At 65.1% G+C, this 19,201-nt stretch overlaps 2 protein-coding genes across 3 annotated transcripts in view; both read right to left on the bottom strand.

Moving 5' to 3' along the window:
* ATP5F1D (ATP synthase F1 subunit delta) overlaps positions 1-16,329 on the bottom strand; it is a 49,371-nt gene extending 33,042 nt beyond the window's left edge. Inside the window, exons 1-5 of one of the 2 annotated variants that reach the window (XM_060181497.1) lie at positions 16,144-16,329; positions 15,370-15,523; positions 15,181-15,269; positions 14,976-15,107; positions 14,796-14,859 (exon numbers count right to left, since the gene is read on the bottom strand). In XM_060181497.1, the coding sequence (XP_060037480.1) occupies positions 14,985-15,107; positions 15,181-15,269; positions 15,370-15,523; positions 16,144-16,284 (507 nt within the window). In that variant the 5' untranslated portion in view covers positions 16,285-16,329 and the 3' untranslated portion in view covers positions 14,796-14,859; positions 14,976-14,984. Of the gene's footprint in view, positions 1-14,795; positions 14,860-14,975; positions 15,108-15,180; positions 15,270-15,369; positions 15,524-16,143 lie in introns of those variants that run through there. The other variant, XM_060181496.1, reaches the window with a different exon arrangement.
* MIDN (midnolin) lies at positions 4,077-14,668 on the bottom strand. The gene is given in 16 exon segments (XM_060182228.1): positions 4,077-5,611; positions 8,209-8,410; positions 8,412-8,455; positions 9,312-9,397; positions 9,399-9,448; positions 9,529-9,755; positions 9,758-9,791; positions 9,793-9,819; positions 11,304-11,366; positions 11,453-11,488; positions 11,490-11,541; positions 12,281-12,306; positions 12,308-12,431; positions 12,433-12,787; positions 13,681-13,847; positions 14,385-14,668. Coding segments are annotated over 16 exon segments (2,034 nt in total). The 3' UTR covers positions 4,077-5,354.
* Positions 16,330-19,201: the final 2,872 nt, after the last annotated feature.

Here is a 19,201-nt window from a genome sequence, read left to right as displayed (position 1 = left end):
GTGCGTCGCGCCGCACCCCTGTCTCTGCTTGGGGGGACAGTTTGGGGGGTCGGGCGGTAGCGCAGCGGGTTAAGCGCATGTGGCGCAAAGCGCAAGGACCGGCGTAAAGATCCAGGTTCGAGCCCCGGCTCCCCACCTGCAGGGGAGTCGCTTCCCAGGCGGTGAAGCAGGTCTGCAGGTGTCTTTCTCTCTCCCTCTCTGTCTTCCCCTCCTCTCTCCGTTTCTCTCTGTCCTAACAACCAGCGACAACAACAATAATAACCACAACAAGGCTGCAACAACAAGGGCAACAAAAGGGGAAAAAGAAAGATGGCCTCCAGGAGCAGTGGATTCATGGTGCAGGCACTGAGCCCCAGCAATAACCCTGAAAGCAAAAAAAAAAAAAAAAGAGTTTGGGGGACCCCAAGGGGCTGCCACCTTTAGAAGCCAGAGAGTCAGAACTGCAGCAGGGCTGCGCCCTGGCCTCAATTTCCCTCCCGTTCTGGGGGGGGTTGGGCTGGCACAAAGGGGCGCCTTAAGGGCGGCTGCGGACTTCTCCATGCAGCCCGGGATCCAGCCCCTCGCAGCCCCTCCCCGCACCCCCGGCAGCCTCGGCTTGGGTAAGATCGGAGGGCCCCGTGCCCAGGGCCCTGACGCAGGTCCCCCAGCCCCCTCCGGGCCTGGCAGCTGCCGGGCCAGGTGCACGCGCGCCCCCGCAGCCGCCCCGCCCCTGTCGCCGTGGCGCCTCCCGCGGAGGGGAGCGGGCGGCAGCCGCGAGGGGGCGCCCCGGTGGGCGTGGCCGGCGCCAGCGGGAGCAGCGCTTTGTCTGGGGCGCGCGCTCGCGGCCACCCTCCCCTCGGACCCGGGCGCACCCCTGACTCCCCCCTTGGAGTGACTTTTGTGGGCTTCCTCCTGGCAGGCCTCGCCCCGGCCGGGAAGGAAGAGCCCTTCGAAGGGAGGGTCCCACCGGCCGAGCGTGGGACGTGGCTGCCCCGGGTGTCCGAAGGGGCCGTGTGAACTGCTGGGGGCGCGCCCACGGCCTCTGCAGCGGCCGGGGGGTGTTGGGGCGGGGAGCGCCCGCAGTGGTTGCCAGCCGTCCGCGGCACCGCCCACATTCCTGAGCGCTTAGGGGGTTCCCCCCCCCCCCCCCCGGCCCCCGAACTCTGCCTGCGGCCAGAGCCCCGTCCCTGCCGCCCGGGCACCGGGGGCGGAGGCTGGAATGCGCCGGGGGCGGCCCCGGGGAGGGGGCGGGCGGCGGGGCCGGACATGGGGACTCCCGCGGGGGGGGTGGGGCGGGAAGGGCGCCCGGGGTCACCGAGCTCTGTGCTCCCGCGCGCTCTGGAGGGAAACCCGGTGCCTCGCGTTCCCAGGCCTGGGGGGCGGTGGCTGGCACCGCCCCGGCCGCAGGGGCTCGGCTCCCCGCTGCCCACCCCCTGCGTCGCCTCGCAACCACCCCAGTGACCCATTTGGCCACCCCTGGGGCCTCGGGCGGCGCGCGGTGACCCAGGTGACCTTCGGGGCCACCCACGGCCGCCGCGTCACCCGGGCGCCCCCACGCCCCTGAAGCCCGGCGCGGCGGCACCCAGGGCGGTCTGTCCTGCCTGCGGTGTGCGCTGCCTCCCCTCCGCGGCCCCTGCACCCCCAAGCGCCGGGGTGGGACCCTGGCCCGGCCAGCTGCTCTTCCTCCCGCCACCCCAGCCCCCTCGAGCCAGCTCCGGGGGCGTCTGGTCTTTGCACAGGTCGCGCCCCCTTGCGCCCCCCTCGCCCAGGGCCAACTCCTACTCCCAGACAAAGCCTCAGCGCCGGTGCCCTCCTCCCGAGCGCTCCCCCATCCCCACAGCCAGGGGGCTGCGGGCCGGGCCTGGGCGTGCAGGGACGGGGGTGCACCGCGACACCCCTTCTTCCGTCCCGGCGCCGCCGTCAGACCCCCGGCGCGCCGCCCGCCCCCAACTTCGTGTCCGCGCCGCCGAGGGTGGGAGCCAGCCGCCTCCGCGCCGCGCCTGCGCACTCGGCCGCACGAGGCCGCGGGTCCGCCTCCAGCGGGAGCCGCGCGCCTATTGGTGGAGGCCGGGGAGCGAGCGGCGGCTCGACCAATGAAGCCGCGCCCTGGTGGGCGGGGCCTCCGATAGTGAACACGGGGGCGAGTGGGGCGCCCTTCCCGCGGTGACGTCAGGCCGGAGTGGCGGCGCGTTGCCCTGGCAACCGCTTTTCCATCCCCGCGGGTTTCCGGCGGCCGCCCCCTCCCATTCAGCCTTTTTCTCAATGGGGGGAGGAGGGAGGGGCCCCCTCGTCTCTCCGTGCCTCGGTTTACCTCCGGTACTACTCCTTCCCACGCGGCCCGGCGCCACGGGTGTGCAGGGGACCCCCGTCGGGCGGGACCCCCACCAGGGAGCTTAGCGCAGGGCCCCCACCCACCCCCACCCACCCCCAGCCGGTGATTCAGCAGGTGCAGACACCCGGAGACGCGTCCCCGCCCACGGCCCCGCAGGCACCCCAGCCCCGGGAGCAGCAGGTCTGGGCCCCCACCCCTGCCTGCAGGGGAGCCATGGCCTGGGACTCACGGGGTCCCCTCCCCACCCCGCCGGCTGGCAGGGCAGGAACTGGGTTGGTGCCTGAGTGCCACCACCTGAGAGAAGCTTCTTCCCGAACTTGAGTTCCTCCATTTCCCAAGCAAAATTGCTGGGCCCGGTGGTGAGCCCCAGGTCCCGGCCCAGAGGCTGCAGGTTCAAGCCCCTGCAATGAGCATCTTGGTCCTTCTTCCTTTATTTCCTCCATCTGGTTCAAGCCCCTGCAATGAGGATCTGGTCCTTTTTTTTTAATCTCCCCCAGGGCCCTGCTGAGCTCTGGCTGATGGTGGTGCTGGAGACTGAACCTGGGAGCCTCAGGCAGGAGTCTCTGCAGAACTAGGAGCTATCTACCCCCTGCCCTGTGTCCATTCTCTTAACTCAAGGGAAAGGCCAGCCAGCCAGCCAGCAGGACCCTGCTGATGGTAATGCTTGGGCCCTAAGCGAGGAGTCTCCATTATTGTGTGTGTGTTGCCTCCAGGCTCATTGCTGGCTTTATGAATGAGGCTTTTTTTTTTTTTTAAAGATTTTATTTATGAGAAAGGAGAAAGAACCAGTCATCACTCTGGTACATGTGCTGCCAGGGATCAAACTCAGGATCTCATGTTTGAGAGTCCAATGCTTTACCCACTGTGCCACCTCTCAGATCACATCTAACCAGAATCCTTATGCCTGTCCTTGTGCTTCGTACCATGGCCGCTTAAACTGCTGTACTACCGCCTGTGTTTTATGAAAGACCAGGGCTCTGCTGAAATCTGGCTAAAGGTGGTGCTGGGGACTGAACCTGGGGCCTCAGGTGTGCATGTTATAAGGCTGTGCCCTTACAAGCTATTTCCCCCCTGGTCTCTGTGTATGCCTAACATTCATTCAGCATTGAGAACATGGAATTAATTCCAGGAGTCTCAGGTATCTGCTGTATCCCCTTCCGGCACAATGGTTTTGCAAGTGACTCTCCTGCCCGAGGCTTGAAAAGGCCCCAGGTTCAGTCCCCAGCAGCACTAGAGCAGAGCAGGGCTCTGAGGGGAAAAATACTAGGGCCCAGCTGGTGAGGCACATTTTGGGTTTGAGCCCCAGCACCCGCCCCATAAGCCCCAAGTGGCTGTTTCCCCAGCTGCCTTCAGTGTGTGTGTGTGTGTGTGGTGGGGGCCAGGCTCCAACCTGGGTCAGAACAGCACCCTGCCCAAGGCAGCTGTTTTCCCAGCCTCGCTCCCCCCCCCCCCCAGGCAGCTCCTGCCCCTTGCTAGAAGGATCAGGCCTCCCTCAGCCTAGGTCCCATCGGAAGGGCAGCACTTCCGGTCTGGGTACTGGGAAGTGCCCCTCCCTCCCTCACAGGGTGACTTCCTGCACCCCAAGATGGTGAGGGGGTGTGGGAACCCTTCCCGGATGGGCCCCTCCCCTCTGGGGCCCACTTCCCACACCCAGCATCCCACTGGGCCTCGCTGTCTTCCCAAAACTATGAAGCTGACCTGAATCTTACAAACTGAGTCTTTCCCACCCCCCACCTTGCCCCAGCCCAAGAACCCCGTCAGGCAGCAGTGTTTCCATCTGTTTATTACTTGAAACCTCCGTGTTCCTTGGGGCAAGGTGACTTGTCCAACGTTTGAGTGGGGGTCTCCCCTTCTCGCTGGGTAATGCTCTCTCCTAAGAGGGTGGGCAGAGGGGGGTGGCCAGTTCCTGCCTATGAGTCTCCACCCTCAGACCCCACGGGAGGCACAGCCATTGCTTGTTAAAAAAAAAAAAATCATTTAGAAAAACAAAAAAACCCCCAAGTCCAGCACACATTAAATAGGTATCAAGACAAGTTTTTCAGAAAACAAACCCGCCCCTTTGCTTTTTTTTTTTTTTAATCTGGTTTCTTTTTCTTTTTTTTTTAAACAAAACAAAAACAGCCCGAACCTCTAAACCCCTCGGTACCTCCCTCCCAGCCCCCCCACCCCCCACAAAAAATGTACATAGCTACAGTTAACAATGTTCACATCTGAAACCATTAACTTTAACAGACTGGGGGGCACAACAGGGGCTTCAGCTACGAGACGGAGTGGGGGTGTCTGAATCTGAAGAACAGGACAGGTGACGGGGGGGGGGGGGCAGGGGCCCCCAGTAGAAAACAAAGAGGGGTAAGACACCGTGCCCTACTGAAGGGGACCCTGGGGGTCTGCCCCTCACCCTGGGCTCTGCTGGGTGAGACTTGGGGGCTCTGAGAACAGCAGCCGCATCCCAGGGGGTTAATGCTACAGACCAGGGGATTCACAGCTCAGCACCTGTCTGTCCGGCTGCCCCCAGTCCAGTCCCTGGGCCCCCGTCTGTCTGGCTGCCCCCACAGTCCAGTCCCTGGACCCCCTGCCCCGGGGCGGGTCAGGGTTCGACTCTGCAGCCCCAGCCCCAACCTTTCCTTCCTCAGGTTTTTCACGAGGTTCTCGAACATTGGAACATTGGCTCAGTCAGAAGAGGAGTCTATAAATATCCCAGCTCAGAAAGTCGGGGGGACACAGTGTGTGGGGGCTGTGGAGGGCCCTTCACCCCCACAAGCCCCAGTCCCCAAGGCTCTGCGTTTCCAAAAGGGGAAAAAAAATAATAATAAAAGAGGGAAACGGAAAGATAGCAGGAGAGCCGGGCAGAGCGCAGGGTGCGCCCCGTCTGTAAAGTGCATCTTGACAATCGGCCTCTCGGGATGGGAATGACGGGGAGGTGGGGGCCGCTGCCTGGGGCTGGGAGGGGCGCCGGGGAGGACGGAGAGGAGAGGCCGCCGCTGCCGCATCTGTTGAATGAGGAAACAGCTGGGAGGAGGGGGCCGAGGCCGGGCGGCGGGTCCTAGGCTACCACGAACTCGGACTTGATGTCGGGGTTCACCTCGGGCTTCCACACGGCGTCCTCAAAGTCGAGGCCCAGACCGGCCGCCTCCCCGGGCCCGCCGCCGCCGCTCCCCGCCTTGCGGCTGGGGGGCCAGTGGTAGGGCCCCCGCGCGTCCCGACGGGCCTTCCTGCGGAGCCGTTTCTGCTGCAGTAGCAGCTGCAGACGCTCCACCTTGCAGCGCGTCGCCCGGTTCTCCGTCTGCCGCAGCCGGTCACCTGCGGACACGGGGCCACACAGGCCGTGAGCTCAAGCCGGGGGTGGGGCTGAGGCCGAGACCTCAGGACCACCCCCATATCTCCACAGAAGGGAAGAATAAACTACGCCTAAGTAGGCAGGCCGCCGCTCTGCCCTTTCTTATTTGCTATTTTATCTATACAGAGAAACCAAGAGGAAAGAGGGAGAGACAGACAGACACCGGAAGCACTGCTCCACCGCTCAGGAAGCTCCCCCCATGCAGGTGGGGAGCAGGGACTTGAACCTGGGTCTCTGCACAAGGTGGCGTGTGAACCAGGAGCGCCAGCACACAGCCCCTCTGCTCCCCCCCCCCATCTCTCAGGTCTCTGGAGCTCAGAAGAGCTCAGTGTGAGGAACTCAGAACACACCTGCCTCTCCGCGGCCTCTGGCTCCTGCCCCTGGGCCCATGTGGGCCAGCACCGAGGGGGCTTGGGTCAATTGCGAACCATTAAATTGATAGAATCTGGCCGTACCGGGCTGGGGAGAATCAGGGCAAGGCAACCAGGCTGCAGGCTATAGTCCCCAGGATAACCTGCCACAAAGCCCAGGCCCCCAGGCACTGCCACAGCACGTCTGTCTCTCTACTTTTTTTCCTTTGTTCTTTTTCCCCCTTGAACCTTGCTGAGCTCTGGCTGATAGTGTTGTGGGGAATTGAACTGGGGTCTCAAAGCCAAGGCGGGAGTCTGTTTACAGAAAGCCTGTGCTGTTTCCCCAGGCCTCTCCGCTTCTACCTAAAACTGAGTCAACTTTAAAAAAGGAGCCTGGCCATGCTTCACATGGCCTCGCAGCTGCACAACCGGCTCAGGAGGCCCGACGAGGCTCAGGCTGGTGGGGTCTCTCTCGTCGTTTGTCGAGCCAATGACCGGACCACCTAGGTCACTCGGGAGGTCCCCCAAGTGTGAGGTCCTGGGTCTATTCCTAGCGGTACGTCCCGGTCATCGGCTCAGCGGCCAGAGTGCAGTACCTTGAGGGTAAGGCCCCTGCTCCCACCTGTGCTAGGTGCTGTGCTGGTTCTCACTCAGACACACGCGACTCTTCTACTCTATTTACTCTCCTTGTTTTATTGTTGTTGGACAGGACAGAGAGACATGGAGAGAGGAGGGGAAGGCAGAGAGGGGGAGAGAAAGACAGACACCTGCAGACCTGCTTCACCGCCTGGGAAGCGACTCCCCTGCAGGTGGGAAGCCGGGGGCTCGAACTGGTATCCTTCCATTGCGGTGTGTGCTTAACTCGCTGCACTACCGCCCGACTCCCTACCTTCTACTTTTAAAATATCTATGTTATTTTATTTCTTTGCTTCTAGGGTATTGCTGGGGCTCGGTGCCTGCATTAGGCCATATTTCCCATTTGTTGCCCTTGTTGTTTGTTGTTGAATAGGACAGAGGGAAACGGAGAGAGTTGGGGAAGATCGAGGGGGAGAGAAACATAGACACCTGCAGACCTGCTTCACCGCCTGGGAAGCGGCCGCCCTGCAGGTAGGAAGCTGGGGGCTTGAACCGGGATCCTCACGCCAGTTTTGTGCTTTGTGCCATGTGTGGTTAGCTGCTGTGTTACCGCCCGGCCCTCAAAATATCTTATTTTATTTTAAGGAGAGCGATATACACATCAGAGCCTAGCTGAGCTCTGGCTACTGGTGATGCTGAGGATTGAACCTGGGGCCTCGTAGCCTCAGGCAGGGGAGTCTGTGTGCCCAGCTCTCTTCTATTTCTTTATAAAGTAAAAACAGGGAGTCGGGCAGTGGCGCAGCGGGTTAAGCGTAGGTGGCGCAAAGCGCAAGGACCGGCATAAGGATCCTGGTTTGAGGCCCCCCCCCCCCCCCGGCTCCCACCTGCAGGTCTGCAGGTGTCTATCTTTCTCTCACCTCTCTCCATTTCTTTCTGTCCTATCTAACAATGACATCAATAATAACTACATCAGCAATAAAAAACAAGGGCAACAAAAGGAAATAAAAAAATAAAATTTAAAAAAAGGAGGACATGCGGTCAGTCCGGGAGGTGGTGCAGTCATGAGGCTTTGGCTCTCAAGCATGAGGTCCTGAGTTTGATCCCCGGCAGCACATGTGCCAGAGTGATGTCTGTTCTTTCTCATTAATAAATAAATAAAAATATTAAAAAAAAAAAAAAAAAAAAAGGACGGACTACTTTCTCAGAGTAAGAGCCCTTCTCTGGCACATGCAACACAGGGATGGAACTGGGTGGGGGTTCAAGCCTCAAGAGTCCAGCACTCTAACCAGTGTGCCCACCCCCATGGCCAGAGGCACTTGGGCACCTGCCCCAGTTTCTCCTTAGTGCCGTAGGTGTGAGGCCAGCCCCAGGGGCCACACAGCACCCCACTGACTGGAGAAGCCTGACCCTGGGGGTGGGGGGGCCCCCTCCCCCTTGGCACGGGTCCTGGATGGCCATCTGCAGGCGGCGGTGGGGACGGGCAGAGGAAGTGTGGGCACCCCCGCCCATGAGCACAAGGGGGCTTTGTGTCCCCAACAGTCCTTTCTCTCAGGGCCTGGCCGGCCCCAGGTGGGGCAGCCCCTGCGTCCCGGGCGCCCCCAGCACACACCCAGGACCTCGAGCAGGGTACTCACCGGGGGGCTTGCACACACGGACTTGGCTCAGGGCGGCCGGGGCGGCTGGCAGCTTCTCGCAGGAGGTAGACTTGTGGCTCGAGGTCCGGCGCGCACACTGTGCGTGGCAGCGCAGCTGGGCCAGCGAGGCAGGCATGCCCTGGTAGTGCCGTGTGGCACTCAGGAGGTCGTGGAGGATCTGCAGGATGGTCCCAATGTCCCGGCTGCGGTCGCCCGCTGCTGTCCTGGCAGTTGGGGTGCAGCGTGCCTGTGGGGAGCGGGCAGGTGTGTAAGTCCCATGAGGCTAGCCCCGGCGCCACATGGGAGGGCCCTGAGGGTGGTGGTGGTGGGGGGAAGCGGCTCGGCTCCATCTGAGAATGCTACACGGGGGGGGGGGGGGGGGGGGGGGGGGGGCTGGAGCGTCCTGCTGGAATTCAAGCCCAGGCACCACAAAGGTGGTGCAAAAGACCCTCCCACCTGAGGTCGAGGCACTGGCACCGGGTTCAATCCCCATCACCACTGTCTGCCAGAGTTGCATCGGGCTCCGGGATTTCTCCCTTTCTCATTACAGTAAACTATTCTCCCTCTTTCCCTTTATGTCTCACACAGAATTTCATGTTCTTTTTCCCTCCAGGGTTACTGCTGGAGCTCGGTGGCCAGCACTAGGAAGCACTGCTCCTGACAGCCATTTGTTTCCCCATTTTATTGGACAGGACAGAGAGAAATAAGAGGGAAAGAAACAGAGAGACACCCGCAGCCATTCATGGCTCGGAAACACTTCCCTCCAGGTGGGGAGCTGGGGCTCGAACCCGGGATCTTGCACTTGGTACTATGTGCGCTTAACCAGGTATGCCACTGCCCGGCCCCCTGCACAGAAACACAGAGAGAAAGAGAGCCCAGCCCTCACATCCACCGCCTTCAGGCAGACAGCGAAGTGGGGCCAGGTGCTGGCTAACAAGGGGTGCCTGGGTGTGACAGCCGGTGTAGCCAATAAAGAGAGAGAGAGTTTGTGAGGCATGTCGAGGCCCATAATTAGGACCTGGCTCCGGCAGCCCGGGACGTGCCCACCTTTCCATCCTTGTCAGGCCCCTGCTCAGTCTGTTGGAGCTGGGGGGGACACCCACCGGAGAAAGTTCCTGAGAAGATGCCGGGGGCGTGGTGCACGAAGCTCTCGATGACAGCGCCCGGCTTGCGGGAAACGGGTGGCGGGGGAGGCCGGGGGTCCGGTGGAGGTGCCTGCCGGGGTGGTGCAATCCATCTGCTGGGGGTGGGGGGCGGCTATGAACAGGTGGGCTGGCGGGCAGCGGGGACCCACCACCCCAGCCACGGGGCAGGGCTCACCTCGGGGCAGCTAGCAGGTGCAGAGTGTGAGCAGAAGCTTCCGGAGGTGACGGGCGTGGGGGCGGTCGGTGTGGGGCCGGTGGGCACCGGGGGGACTCGGGGGGTGCCGGCCGTCGGACAGCGAGGCGAGGCAGGGGCTGCGGGGCCAGGGTCCCCCGTGCGGGCGGCCAGGACGTGTCGGGGCTGCAGGGGGGCGTGCTGGGCCGCCAGCTGCAGCTGTACAAACTCATGTGGTCGCCGACACGCAGGGCCAGGGTCAGCGTGTGAGCGGCCGGACAGGAAGTCGCTGACCTGCGGACCCAGGGGATGTCAGCCAGCCTGGCACCGGGGTGCCCCCGGCCCACCCTGCCCGGCCCCCCTCGCTGTGTGACCTGGGGCCTCTCGCTGCCCCTCTCTGGGCTCTGGGGTCCCCGCCGCGGCCGACGGATGCTTAAATAAAAGAATCGGCCATTCGGACGAAGCCTCCGCCAGCCTGGGGCTGTGGGGACAGAGGCTGGTCAGGGGACCACGGGCTCCTCTCCAGGGAAACTGAGGTCTGGGGGAAGGCCGCTGCACCCCCAGTCTGCCTGCCACCAAGGAGAGATGGGAGGCCCTCTCCCACCCTACTCAGCCACCCAGTGCCCCTGAGAGAGCAGGATTCCTGGACAGATTCTTCTCCCTAACCTTTGGCTTCTCAAGATAAACATTTATCTGTGGGGCGGGGCTGAGGGGTGGTGTCTGGGCCGCAGGAGGAAGTGGCCACCCCCTGGCGTGAGTTCCTCCGTGGTGGGGTATTTGTGGGGGGGACTCTGCAGCACAGCCCCCAGAGACAGCACCCATCTCCGGCTGAACGCCCCACGCTGTCTCTGGAGGGGCAGGGAAAGGGGTACACAAGGCCAGAGGGCTCCCCAGGGACGGGGTGGGGGGCGAGGGTTTCTGAGAAATGACAGACGGATGAGTCACACTCCAGGCTCCGCTGCAGAAGCCGGTATAACCTTTCCCCACTTAGGAGGCTGGGAGGTGGGTACACGTCCCCCTGATGCCCGAGGACGCTCTGCCCACCCCCGCCCCGCGGTGACCAGGTCGGGGAGCCCGGCCCAGCCCCTCCTGACGCAGGATGTGAGAACGGCCCACCCAGCCCAGAGTAACTGGGTTCTTAGGCCCCAGGAAGTCACGTGCCAGCCCCCCCAGAGGGGGACCACCCAGCCCTGGCCTCCCCCGCCCTGGGGCCCCCGGGCCGGGCGGCAGGACGCTACACGCAGGGCGCAGGGCACAGGGCGGGGGGTGCGGGCGGCGGGGAGCGGCCGGTCTGAGCAGGTTTCCTGAGGCCGCGGCCAGCTGGGGAGGCCTGGCGGGCGGGCGGGCGGGCGCAGAGGGAGGGCCGGCGAGCCCAGAAAAGGAAAAAGGAATAAAAAAAAAAAAAAAAAAAAAGCTGAAGCGGGTGGAGGAGCGGGAAGCGGGTGTGGGCGCGGGCTCCTCCCGGGCCGACATCCGGTCTGCAATGAGCTGGCCGCTGCTCCCCTCCCCCTCGGGGCCCAGAACAAAGGCCAGGGGCGGGGGAGTGGCGGGGGCCACCCTCACAAAGGGGGTCACCGCGGGGGGACGGCGGGTGGGCTGGGCTTGGGAGGCCACAGCTGGCCAGCCGGGTGGGAGTGTGTGTGTGGACATGGTCCACCCCCAGGCTGGCTGGCTCGGGACTCCCCCCAGGGGCAGCATCTGTGGGCTGGGCCCAAGGTCAGGGGGACCCCAGAGGGCCCGGAGCCCTCCCTTCAGCAACCCCCACCCGCACCGCTCACCTGCGTCTCGGTCAGGCTCTCCAGGGCTTGCATCACTGACTGCTCGGGCCGGGAGGCCTGGGACTGGAGACAGAAGGGCATTGCGAGTGTTGAATGCCTCGGCCCGGGCAGGGGGCCGGGGGGTCTCGGGGGCGGGGGGCACTGTTTACCATGAGGCCGGCCTCCACGGTGGGCACCAGGGTCAGGCTTACTGCCATCGCCCACGCCGAGGTCCTGCAGCTTGCCCGAACTCAGGCGCCTGGGGGGGGGCCGTGACCCATGAGTCTGGGTGCGGGGACCAGCTGGCGGAGGGTGGGATAGCTGCCCCCCACCCCTTTCTGGTGGCCCGCAACTGAGCCGGGGGGGTGGGGGTGGGGTGCACCAGCTCTGCGCCCCAGGCCTGGGAATGCGCATTCTGGCCGGCACCCACCGCAGGCCAGCTGCGCCCCCACCCCCAGTCCCGGCCGGGGAGCGCAGGGGGGCAGGGCTTCCTGGGCTCGGCCAGGCCCCCCCTTTCCTCCCTCCTCCGCCTCCCTCGGGCGGGCACAGGCCGCCGCCGCCGCGAAGACAAAGAGACCCTGCCGCCCCTCCCCCTCGGCCCCCGGCGGGGACGGACACTCGGGTCCCCCGAGAGCCGCGGGGGGAGGGCGCCCGGCGCAGGCGATTTAAATGCCGCAGGGAGGGCGGGGGAGGCCGCGGGCCGCGCGGTGGCGAGAACAAAAGGGGGGCCGAGACCGGGCGAGGGGGGCGGCCCGACGCCGAGGGGGCAGACGCGGAAGCCGGCGGGGACCAGGCCGCGAGAGGCGCCCCCCACGTCCGCGGCCTCCCAGGGGAGGGGGCGCCTTTGTGCGCGCCGAGAGCGCGCTGCGCGCCTCCGCCCCGTCTGGCCGCCCCCCGCCGGCGCGCTCTTTGTTCCTGCGCGGGCGGGGGCAGGGCATCCGCGGGCTGGGGGTCGGGGGCTCCGGGTGCGGGGGGTCCCGCGGCGGCGTGCTACCTACGTGTCCTTGTGCAGCACGGCCAGGCGCGTCCTTGGGCACCTTGAGGCGCTGGGCCAGGCGGCGGCGCAGCCCCTCCACCGTCTCGTCGGCGGGCACCGACAGCTCGTAGCGGGTGCCCGTGGTGCTCTGGATCGCCAGGCTCATGGGCGCCCGCCTCCGCCGGGGGGCCCAGGTCGCAGGCTCCGGGAACCCCGCGCCGGCAGCTCCGGGCGCCTCCGGGCTGCGGCCTCCATGCCCCGCCCGCGCTGGGGAGCCGGGTGCGCGGGGCGCCGCAGACCCTCGCCGGGCCGCGGGCAGGGGCGTGGGGGTGCGGTTGGCCCCTTCCCGCGGGGACCCGGGGCTCGAGGTGGAGGCGGAAGCTGCGTCCCGCGGACGGCGCGGGCGTCCCTCCCGGGCGGAACGGAGCAGAGCGGAGCGGGGGGCGGGTGGGGAGGGTCCGGGTGGAGGGCGCGCTCGCCGCGATCGCGGTCGTCCTGCGCCCGGGCCGCGCTACCCGCGCGTCCCCTCCTTAGCAACAGCCGCCGCCGCCGCCGCCGCCGGCCGCCGCCGCTCGCAGGATCTGGGGGTGGAAAGTAACAAGAAAAAAAAGTTATAATGTATCAGGGTTCCAGGGGGCGGGGCCTCCGCCCCCTCCCAATTCACTACTTACTCCGCACCGCCCCGGCCAATCAGCGTGCGCCCCGCCCGGACGCCGCCCCGCCATCCAATGGCAGTCGCCGTGGCACCGCCCCACGTGGCCCCCGCCCCGCCACGCCCGCCCGCCCGCGCCGGGGGCCATTCATAAGGCCGGGAGTCCCGCAACAAAGGCGCGGGACCCCGGTCCGGCTACCCCCTCCGCGGCGCCTGGGGCGTCCTCTCCCCCAGAGGAGCAGGAAGTCTGGACCCCCCCCGCCCCGCCGCCTGCGGAAGCGGAGGAGGGCACCTCGCGCCTCGTGGTGGGGGTCCTGGGCGCGTGGCCCGCAGGGAGGGGGCTGCGGCCACCGCGGGGTCTCGGCTGCACCCGCGCCGTCCGTGCCGTGGCGGGCGGGGGCCGCGCCGCCACCCCCCCCCAACCGGCCTTTGTCACCCCCGCCCGTCCGTGACGTGCTCGGCGTCCCGGCTGCGCCCGCCGCCCCTCGGGCCGCGGTGAGTCAGCAGCGCCGCCGCGCCCCTGCCGGCCCCGCCCGGGAGCGCAGCCCGTGGAGAGGGGAGGGGGCGCCTGCTCGGCGGGGTAGGCGCGGGGGGGGGGGGGGGGGGGGCGGACGGGCCGGAGAGCCACCCCAGAAGCTAGGCGCCCCGGGACTGGCCAGGCACTAGCCGGGAAACTGAGGCCCGAGCGCTGAGGCTCAAGGTCACCGGCGGGGGCGGGTCCCGCTGGGCGGCGCTGGCTCGGAGCCCCTCCCTGGACTCGCCCCACTCACCGGGCAAGGCCAGGTCGAGGTCAGGCTGTCGGACCGGCGTCCAGGCCCGGTGTGTGGCGCAGGCCAGTGGGGCGAGGCGGGCGGAGCCCCCGCCTTTATCCCGCCGCCCAGGGGTGGGGTCGAGGGGCCGCAGGCTGTCCCAGGAGGGCTCGGTGCTGCAGCCCTGCCTGCGTGCAGCCCGCAGCCTAGTCTGTCACTCGGCGCCCGCGTGGCGTGCGGGCAGAGGCCTGAGTCACCTGCCCTTCGGAGGGGCGGGGTGCAGGCTGCAGCCCTGGCGGGGTGACCTGAGTCCCGCGCCCGACCTCCCCCGGCGGCCACTGCTTCGGGGCTGCCTAGGCAGGGCAGGGTCCGGCGAGAGCCAGGTCTGCGCCTCCCCCTCCATCTGCGGGAGGACCTCGGCCCCTGCCCCCGCCCCGCCCCGGCTCAGGAAGTGGGGTGCGGCTCGCTGGGGACCCAGGCCGAGCTGCCAGGTGCAAACTGAGGTCCTGGGGGGCGGCTGAGCCCAGGAAGTAAACAGACGCCACCCCAGCTTCCTGTTTCCTGCCTGCGCTCAGGGGACCCGGCTGTGCCCCTCAAACCTCAGCCCATCACACACCCTCAGCAGTCCTCTGGGGTGGTGGCGGGACAAAGCACAAGATGGGGTGTGAGGTGTGGGGTGGGGTCACGCTCCGGAGCTGTGGGCGTGGGCATCTGCGGGGCCCCACCTGGCCTCGTCGCCGGGAGTCACTGCTGCCAGGGGCACGGGCACGGGCACCGGTGGCGGGCGGCACGGTGCTGGCAGGCAGGGCGCCCACATGCCCGCGTGGCCTCCGTCACCTCCGGCCGGTGACAGGGCGGCCGCACACTCAGGCCCCAGGAATCCCGACCCGCGGGCGAGCTGTGCCCGATCCCTCCACTCCTCCAGCTGGGGGCGGCCGCGGGTGCAGGCGGTGCCAAGCCCAGGACCGGGCGCCGGGCCAGCGGGCCCCCCACGGGCAGGGCAGGGCATCCGTGGGAGCCGCAGCCCTTCCAGCCTGGCCTCCTGACCGCGGGCGACCCGACCCCGCACCCAGAGTGAAGCCCACTCCCCCCCCCCCCCCCCCCCCCGTCGGCCCCAAAGGAAAACAGCAGCCAGCGGCAGGGCTCCGGGTTTATTCAGGCAGAGGGGGTGGCCACGCGGGAGCAGCTCCGAGCGGGGCTCTGCAGGGAGAGGAGCGGAGAGAAGAGGCGTCTTCAGGTCAGCAGGTCCGCCCACCGCCCCCGCCCTCCCCATACCGCCCCGCACGCACCCGCACCCGCACGCCCTCGCCCCACACGCACGCACCCTACTCCAGGGCCTTCACCAGCGCCTCGTTGGCTTCGATGCGGATCTGCACCTCGGCCCTCGCAGCCTCGTCCCCGGCGGCCGCCAGCTCGGCCTGCGCCTTCTCCAGGTTGGCCTTGGCTGCCTGCGGGGCGGGGGTCAGGGGTTAGGGGGTCATGGTAGGGGGAGGGCCCCCGCCGGCCGCCCGCCGCACTCACCCCCAGGTCCAGCATGTCCAGCGGCACCGCCTCCTCGGCCAGCAGCTGTACCGACGAGTCCGCGTTCACCGTCACCGTGCCGCTGCTCACTGCGGGGAGTCCGGGGTCAGCCGGGGGTCAGCGGGGAGGCGGGGTCAGCGGGCACCGGAGGGGGGGCACGGGGCTTCCCGGCCGTGCGCAGGGGCTCACCGAAGTACTTGGAGGCGCTGCCGTCGTCCGCGTGCACCACCACCAGCCCGGGCCGCAGCACCTGCAGCGTGGGCACGTGGGCCGCCAGGATGCCGAAGGCGCCGGTCTGCGTAGGCACGTCCACCTGCCGCACCTGGGCGCCGTTGAAGAGGACCTGCGGGCGGGCGGGCGGCTCAGCCTGCAGCACGCGCGGCTCAGTCCCGGGAGACCCCCGGACCAGGGCTGGGCTGGAGCTCGGGGTCCTGGGAGTCAGCTTCGGGGTGCCCTGTGCTGGGGGTGGGCGGCCCGCGGGGTGGGGGTCGCGCCGTGGTCACTGCCCGGTGCTGGGGGTCACCGACCCGCGGGGTGGGGGTCGCGCCGTGGTCATTGCCCGGTGCTGGGGGCCGGCGGCCGGGGCGGGGGTGGCGCCGTGGTCACTGCCCGGTGCTGGGGGCCGGCGGCCGGGGTGGGGGTCGCGCCGTGGTCACTGCCCGGTGCTGGGGGCCGGCGGCCGGGGCGGGGGTGGCGCCGTGGTCACTGCCCGGTGCTGGGGGCCGGCGGCGGGCTGCCCAGCGGGTAGGGGCTGGATCATGGAGCCGGCGGAGGCCCTGCTTCTCTCTCCCGAGCTCTGGCTGGCGGCGGCGGCGCGGGGCCCGAACCCGGGGAGTCTGCGTGCGCGGGGGCTCAGCACCGGCCGAGTGCGCGGCGCGGGGCGGGGCCTCGAGACACCACGACCGAGCCGGAGCCCGGGGCCCGGAGCCCGGCGCGGAGACCCGCGGGGTCACGGGGTCGCACCTGCGTCGGGGAGGCGAAGGTGAAGGACATCTGTCCCGGAGCGGCGGCGGGAGCCGGGGCGGCGGCGGCCTCGGCGTAGGCGCGGGCCTGGCGCAGGAGGCGGCCGAGGCCGGCGCGGCGGAGCAGCGCAGAGGGCAGCATGGCGGCGGCGGTCGGGCGGCGGCGGTCGGGCGGCTGGAGGGCGAGCGGGGCGGCGCGGCGCGCGCGGGCGTCTGGGAGCCGCGGGGCGCCCCAGGGCGCACGCGCGAACTACCGTTCCCGGCGGGCACCGCGGCACGTAGGGGGTGGCGCGCTGCGCGGGCGCAAGGCATCCTGGGCCTTGTAGTTTCCTTCGGGCCGCCCGTTGGGGAGCGCGGGAGAGGCGGTTGCCCGGCCTTCCTGCGGGAGAGCGCAGCGCGGGGAGCCCGCTCACCTGGCGGGGACGTGCCCAGCAACTTGGGGGCTTCACTGGATAAAGCGCTGGACTCTCAACGTGAAGTCCTGAGCTCCGTCCCTGGCAGCACGTGCGCCAGCGTAATCCATAAGGATTTTTAAAGATTTTATTTATGTATTTATTTATTTCGCCGAGCACCGCTGATGGTGGGGCGGGGGATTGAACTCAGGACCTCACGCCTGTGACTCCAATGCTTTATCCACTGCACCACCTCCCAGACCACGAAGAAAGTCTGTTTATTTATTTACATTTTTTATTTTTCCTGCTCAGATCTGCCTGGTGAAGCAGGGCTGCAGGTGTCTGTCTTTCTCTCCCCCTCTCTGTCTTCCCCTCCTCTCTCCATTTCTCTCTGTCCTATCCAACAACAACGACATCAGTAACAACAATAACTACAACAATAAAAAGACAACAAGGGCAACAAAAGGGGATAAATAAATATATAAAAATAACTACAACAGCAATAAAAAAAAGACAAGGCCAACAAAAGGGAAAAATAAATTTTTTAATTAAAAAAAAAAGTAACTAGCAGGGGGATATCAAGGTTCCTGGTCTGTGGTCGGGGATAGCTCAGACCTCGCTTGTAGACCTTGAGCGCCTGGTCAGAGCCCAGCACGGCCAACCCCAGCGCCTCGGGTGCCAGTGACGATCCGGTTCTCTCGCAAATACGTCACTCTGGCACCATCATCATCCGTCTACTGAATAGAGACAGCCAGAAATCGAGAGGGAGAGAGACAGACCCCTGCAGCCCTGCTAGACCACGCGTGAAGCTTCCCCCTGCAGGTGGGGACCGGGGATTCCAACCTGGGTCCATGCACATTGTAGCATGTGGGCTCAGCCACCACCCAGACCCTAAAAAAGATTTTAAAAAAGTCAAAATGAAGAGTGGCTTGCAGATGGCTTGCTTGAGGAACTCACACCTCACCAGACCCGAGGACCCAGGTTCCAATTCTGGAGGCCACAAGTGCACAAGGGCAGGCGGGCACATGACAGATGGAGAGCTGTAGTCTCTCCTCCTTCTTAAAATATTTATTCACTTTTGTTGCCCTTGTTTTATTGTTGTAGTTATTCTTGTTGTTGATGATGTCGTTGTTGGACAGGACAGAGAGAAATGGAGAGAGGAGGGGAAGACAGAGAGGGGGAGAGAAAGACAGACACCTGCAGACCTGCTTCACCACCTGTGAGGCGACTCCCCTGAAGGTGGGGAGCCAGGGGGCTCGAACCGGGATCCTCACGCTGGTCCTTGTGCTTTGTGCCACCTGTGTTTAACCCGCTGCGCTACCGCCCGACTCCCTCTCCCTCTCTTAATATTTTATTTATTTTAATAAGAGATACAGAAAGAGGAGAGAGAGACCAGAGCTTCAGTCATGAAAGTCTCTTTGCAGAACCATTGTGCTGTCTCCCCAGCCTTTGTCTCTTTTTTCTCTCCGTTAAATATTTTAACAGTGGGTTAAGCGCAGGTTAAGTGCAAGAACTGGCCTAAGGATCTCTGTCTTCCCCTCCTCTCTCCATTTCTCTCTGTCCTATCCAACATCAACGACGGCATCAATAACAACAATAAGTACAATAAAACAAGAGTAACAAAAGGAAGTAAATAAATAAATACATAAGGGCCAGGTGGTGGCGCACCTTGGTTGAGCGCACATGCTACAGGGTACAAGGACCCAGGTTCGAGCTCCCGGCCCCCACCTGCAGGGGGAAAACTTCACAAGTGGTGAAGCAGGGCTGCAGGGGTCTCTCTCTCCTTCTGTCACCCCTTTCTCTCTCCATTTCTAGCTGTGTCTAATAAAGATTAGAAAATAAAAATAAATATTAAACATTTTAATTTTATTTTTTTAAAGATTTTATTTATTTATTCATGAAGATAGGAGAGAGAGAGAGAGAGAAAGAACCGGACATCACTCTGGTACATGTGCTGCCGGGGATTGAACTCTGGACCTCATGCTTGAGAATCCAATGCTTTATCCACTGCGCCACCTCCCGGACCACAACATTTTTATTTTAATAACAGTGAGATACAGAAAGATACAGAGAGAGCCTGGGGAAGGGTATTGGCACATGTTAAGTTCACATGGTGCAAGTGCAAAGACAGCCCAGAGCCCTGCTCACCTCTGGCTGCTGACGGTGGTGCTGGGGATTGAACCTGGGACCTCAGAGCCTCAGGCAGGAGAGTCTCTTTGCAGAACCATTCTGCTGTCTACCCTGCCCTATCTCAGTCTCTGTCTAGACAAGAATGGGGAGGCAGGGGGAGTGGTCACCCACGGTGCACATTTAGCCCGTGTGGAGACCCCCGTTCGAGCCCCCAGCACCATACAGGAGCATCAAGCACCAGGGAAACCTTCACTTCATGGCGGTGGAACCTCACTCTTCTGGGCTAAGGGAGACAGTTTGTAAGCACCGTGGAATCCCACACACATGGAGCCCCCAGGAGAAGTAAAAGGAAGGCACCGTTGGCGCACACACTACAGCGCACAAGGACCGGGGTTCAAGCCCCTGGTCCCCACCTGCAGGGGGGAAGCTTCAGGGCTGGTGAAGCAGGGCTGCTGGTGTCTCTGTCTCTCTCCCTATGTCCCCCTTCCTTCCCTCTCAATTTCTGTCTCTATCCAGTAATACATAAATAAAAGTTAA

Source organism: Erinaceus europaeus, chromosome 23 (genome assembly GCF_950295315.1).
Source record: "Erinaceus europaeus chromosome 23, mEriEur2.1, whole genome shotgun sequence".
NCBI lineage: Eukaryota > Metazoa > Chordata > Mammalia > Eulipotyphla > Erinaceidae > Erinaceus > Erinaceus europaeus.
The sequence above is the reverse complement of the archived record's forward strand: the minus strand, read 5'-3'. Positions and strand labels throughout refer to the sequence as shown.